At 51.4% G+C, this 4,793-nt stretch overlaps 1 protein-coding gene across 2 annotated transcripts; it reads right to left on the bottom strand.

Moving 5' to 3' along the window:
- Positions 1-9: 9 nt before the first annotated feature.
- On the bottom strand, positions 10-3,397 carry LOC122193538 (chromatin target of PRMT1). Of its 2 annotated transcripts, none has more exons than XM_042894366.1 (4): positions 3,296-3,397; positions 1,723-1,876; positions 443-626; positions 10-339 (listed from the first exon to the last, which is right to left on the bottom strand). In XM_042894366.1, the coding sequence occupies exons 1-4, from the start codon at positions 3,358-3,360 to the stop codon at positions 182-184; spliced, it is 561 nt and encodes a 186-aa protein (XP_042750300.1). In that variant the 5' UTR covers positions 3,361-3,397; the 3' UTR covers positions 10-181. The 2 variants fall into 2 exon arrangements, with proteins under 2 accessions (XP_042750300.1, XP_042750299.1); XM_042894365.1 differs by having other exon boundaries at positions 12-339; positions 443-629.
- Between the last annotated feature and the right edge of the window lie 1,396 nt (positions 3,398-4,793).

Genomic DNA, 4,793 nt, shown 5'->3' with positions numbered 1-4,793 from the left:
TGGATGGGGCCCTGGGCAGCCTGGGCTGCTGTGAGACGTGGGCAGGTTGGCGGCTTTGCAGGCGCTGTGGGGTCGCAGCTTCGCCATCCCTGAGCTCCCTCCCAACCCAAACTGTGACTCTGTGAGATGGGTTTGGGGCTGCACAGCCACACAGTGTGAAATGAGGGGAGCTGCAGCTCGTTCAGAGCCGCTCAGACTGACCTCTGCCGCCGAGTCCTCCGCGCCCCATGGCTCCTCGCCCCATGGCTCCTCTGCCCGGCCCCCCGCGGCCCCGCAGCCCTCCTCTTCTCAGCCCCATCCTCGGGGCCATTCCTCGGCCTCCCCGCAGCAGGCCCTGACCTGCAACAGAGCAACGGAGCGTCACAGGACCCATCTCAGAGCAAAGCCGTCAAAACAACCGCCTTACACATCTGCCACAGCAGCAGCAGCTCCCAGCACTGACCTCGCAGTGGGAGCCCTCCTCTCAGCAGAGCTCTGCCTCCTCGGCCCCCACGCATGGCTCCTCGTGGCAAACCTCTCTGCCCCATGGCCAGTCCTCTTCCCCCCATGGCTCCGCGGGCGATGGGGCCTGCAGGGCGGCCCAGCCGTGCCTGGATGTTGCTTTTACCGAGGCGTTGCTTCAAGCTCTTCTGGAATAGATCGTTAAACAACAGCAAAGTCATGCAGCAATCCGAGCGGCACGGAAAGCAAAGCAGTTGCTTCTTGATAAGGAAAAAAAAGTCAGGTTTTTGTTCTTAAAGCAGAGGACAGCTCTCTGCAGTGTGTTCTCAAGCTTGGGATAGAAGGCAATCAAATGCACAGCTGCATTCCTCCTTATCAGAGATTACAGCCCTGAGCACTGAGGTATTCCAGCTATGTGTGAAGCAGCACAACTGAGAGCTTCCCAGCGCTCTCCCTGCGTGTAAAGCAACACACAGAAGTAACTCAACTTCTGCTGCAGCCCAGTTGTGCAGCCCTGCTATGCAAACACTGCACGGCTGCACTGTGCTGCTACCCTGCAGCTCCAATCCTTGCTCTACGCAAACATTTTAAGCCAATCTTTCCGACTTTTCTCATTTCAATGCAGACTTTAAAGCTTGAACCAGGCTGACGAGGAGCAGAGCGTGCCAGCACCGGCCTGCTGCACCTTCCCTGTAAGCTGTGGGGGAGCAGAGTGAAAAGCCAGAGGCTTTGCTTCCATCTTCTGCTCTGCACAGGGGGCGACTTCAACAAACGCACCGCGACCTGCAGCGCTCCCCACTGAGGTGAGGGATAGAGACACTTGCACAAGGACAACAGGATGCTATTCCTTAAACCCAGGCCTGCAGCCTGGCATTTGCAAGCCTCCAAGTATCAGTTTGGTTCATCTGGTCCTCGCAGCCGGCTGCTACCACGAGGGGGTGGAGGTGGGGATGGGAGCAGCCAGCCTCAGTGGGCTCTAAGGGCTGGAAGCAAGGTGCAGCAAGTGTTGCTGCAGCTGCATTGAGAGATGAAGCACTCAGCAGATCCAGAAACCCAGAATGAGAACATTTCTCTGAAAAAATAGAGAGGAGATATGAACAGCCAGCAAGACAAAAAAAAGATAGATTCACTCAGTAACATTAAGCAGTAAGTTACACAGCACGACTCATCCGAAGGGACGAACGGCACTGCGAGGCCCTCCATCAGCGCTCATCTCGAATTGCTGGGGATGTTTTGCACGCCCATCACACCCCAAAAAGCCACCAGCTTTTTCCCCCTCACCTGCTTCAGCTTCAGGGCAGCCTGCACAGAAGGTCTGTTCTCCATCTGCTGGGCCAATCTTCTGTTTCTGGCACTGGCCAGCTGCTGCTGCTGCTGCATGGTAGCCCGAATATTCACTGGCATCGGCTGTTTGTTCTTCAGCATGTTAGTGAAGCTTCAAGGTCGAATAAAACGGGTGTTTAAATTAAGCTTTATTACATACATTTATTGGCATTTCACGGTTCTCAAGATTGGATCTCCAGATCCCGTGAACCTTTACGTAAAGAGCGGTACTTAGGCCACGTCATTACGCACTCCTCGCTTTCCACCAGCGTGCAAGAACTGGAAACTCAGGAATGACGGTTGTATATTAATTGAGGAGTGATCAAAGCTTTAGGTTACTGATTTTAGAAATGGAAGAAGGAATGGGAAACGAGCGAGAAGCGGAGATGTCGATGACAGGTGGAAGAGGGGGACGTGGCAGAGAAGCGGGGCGAAATCTGACTGCCCAAGTTCCACCAGCCCTCCAAGAGCTGGGAAACGTCACCAAAGCTCCACGTCGGCACGCAGAGGCTCAGAGAAAACTCTGCCCTGGGAACGGACTGATGCACCTCCACCCCACCTCAGCACGCTCGCTTGGTTCAACCTGCGCTGCCATTCTGTCTCTAGGAGCCACGGTGGAGCAGAACAGCGAGATGGTGAGCGTGGTTAAATGAACAGCAACCCATCTGCTGCCTGCTGTGTCCCAGGGAAAAGCCCGCAGGGGAGGAATTTGGACCGACCAGAAGCAAGAAGGCCAGCAGCCTTCCCTGCACTGCACCTCAACACTTGCATTCTCTGGAAGAAGCTCCAGCCGTGGGCTCAGCTCAGCTCGTGTCAGAGCAGGAACTGCACACAACCAGCTCTATTCTGCCTCAACCATCATTAAACCAAGAGCAAGATTAGCAAGAAAGCAAAACCACAGCATTGCCGTTAGTTTGCACTGCAGAACTGCAAAAGCTCGATGGCACGGAGAAGGAGGAAAAAAAAAACAAGACAAGACAACAAAACGGGAGAATACTCAACAGAAAGGTAAAGAAATCAGCACTGAGAACAGAGAGATGGAGATGAAGCAAAGCGTTTGCCTCTTACAAGGCCCAAAACGTTGTCACAGGGCCTTTGGGCTGGTGTAGCAGCCTGCTGCATGCCTCTTACAGGCCAGACCACGTGCGTGTGTCAGCCTAGGACAAAGCAGCAAGCCTGCTGCAGCTTTGGTAACACGTTACCATACTGCAGCACCGACCAGATAAATGTAAAAACATGTGGAAGAAAAAAGGGAGGGCGTGGGGTTTCTCTCTTTTGGCACAACACATCCCGCCACGTTTACGTGTTGAACGGCTTAATTTTAATCGCTATGGACCAACTGCTCCGAAACAATTGCCCTTTTAACCTGCTGTACCACATTTGTTGCAGTTTAAGACAGAGGTGCAACGCCATCTGCTCGTTTTAGTGAGGTTAAAAGAGGGCAGAAACCACGCTGGCTTTTTTGGACACCGGACAGTGATAATTAAATACTAATTTTCTTATGAGCTGAAGCTGCTGTTGGCTTCCTCACCGCTCGTTCAGAGACATCTTGGTGGTGCTCTTTAGCACAACCTTCGGTGCTGACTGTGCAGCCATCTTCAGATCAACAGAATCTGCAAGAGACAAGAGGCAGGGTTAGCAAACAGCACTCAGGCATTGCAGTGTGTTCAACTCAACACTCAGAGCCCTCCATCCCAGCTGCTGCGGGGAGGCAATGAATAAGCAGGCAGGTAATTGCTAACACATGAGAACGTATTTGATTGGTTTTTCTAGCCTAGTTGCCATAGAATGACAGAAGAACTGCTCAGGATGGAAAAGACCTTCAAGATCATCAAGTCCAGGGATACAACAGGCTCCATTAGCAAGTTATGGTCACTTATGAAGCCGCCTTCTGTTTAGAAAGCTGAAACCCTGCCTCAGGCAGGAGCAGCGCAAGAACACAGGCATCAAAATGGCACCCAACCATTCAGTGCTGCACCTCACGACTCCAGCACAGCTCCAGAGCTGTCGGTACCAACAGGAAGGAAACCCAAACTGCCTTTGATCAGACTGGAAGATCGCAGAACAAAAAGTCACAACATCAAGGTGTTCAGGGTCCCACCGCTCTGTGGTGGGGGGCTGGATGTGAAGTTTGGATGCTCTGACAGCAGCAGAGCTGTGGGCCTCTCACCCACCCAAGCCTGCGCTGCTTTCATCAAATCATTGAATGGTTGGAGTGGGAAGGGATCTTTAAGTCCATTTCATTCCAACTCCCCCCTGCTATGGGCAGGGATGCTTCCCAATAGTCCAGGTTGCTCACAGCCCCATCCAGCCTTCAGTGCTTCCAGGTCGGAGGCACCCGCAGCCTCGCTGGGCAAACTGTTCACAAACAGACAGCAAACAAGGCTGAAAACAAAATTCCTTTCAGAAATCATTCTGCTTTTCTAAACCTCCCATTAGTTTCACGTTGCCTTTTTGTTCAAGTTTAAAATTAGAAGAATTCGTCACCGGAAAGTGGAAAAATAATAAAATATCCACGTGTTGTAACACTGATAAATATATAATACTTAACATTTTTTAACGTTCTGGAAAATAGAGCAAAACAACTCGCTTGTAATAAGCATAATTTTGGAAACGGCCTTTATTTCTACCTAAGGACTGCGAGGGAAGGCCAAATAAAAATACAGAGAGATGGATTTGTAATTAGAAAGATATTAATTAATGTACGATTATTTCAGATGTGGTTTTTTCACTCAGGCACACAAAACACTGTGAAGTCTGTAGGGATTCCAGTCCACATCACAGTACCAGAAATAAAGAATCGCTGAACTGCAGGGATTTGTGGTGCTGACATCACAAAGCTCACACCCATCATCACAGACCGGTTTCTCCTTTCCTGCTCTCAGCATCAAACCTAACGCTCAGCTACCAGCCCAGAACGGCTCACCTTCACAATATGGGAAACAAAGCCTTCTGCTGATTGCATTTCAGAGTCACGGCACGGTTTGGGTTGGGAGGGAGCTCAGCGATGGCGAAGCTGCGACCCCACA

This window comes from Lagopus leucura, unplaced genomic scaffold (genome assembly GCF_019238085.1).
Source record: "Lagopus leucura isolate 7727_CA_CO unplaced genomic scaffold, USGS_WTPT01 34598-0_obj-0_obj, whole genome shotgun sequence".
In the NCBI taxonomy this organism is placed as follows: Eukaryota; Metazoa; Chordata; class Aves; order Galliformes; family Phasianidae; genus Lagopus; species Lagopus leucura.
Note: the sequence above shows the minus strand (reverse complement) of the source record. Positions and strands in the feature narration are given on the sequence as shown.

What these genes read in the sequence shown, in the direction of transcription:
- LOC122193538 (XM_042894365.1), bottom strand. Translation starts at nt 3,360, where the DNA reads ATGGCTGCACAGTCAGCACCGAAGGTTGTGCTAAAGAGCACCACCAAG. An exon ending in AAGATGTCTCTGAACGAGCG is followed by an intron (nt 1,877 to 3,295) that starts GTGAGGAAGCCA and finishes TCGACCTTGAAG; the next exon opens with CTTCACTAACATGCTGAAGA. An exon ending in AGGAGGGCTCCCACTGCGAG is followed by an intron (nt 340 to 442) that starts GTCAGTGCTGGG and finishes GCTCTGTTGCAG; the next exon opens with GTCAGGGCCTGCTGCGGGGA.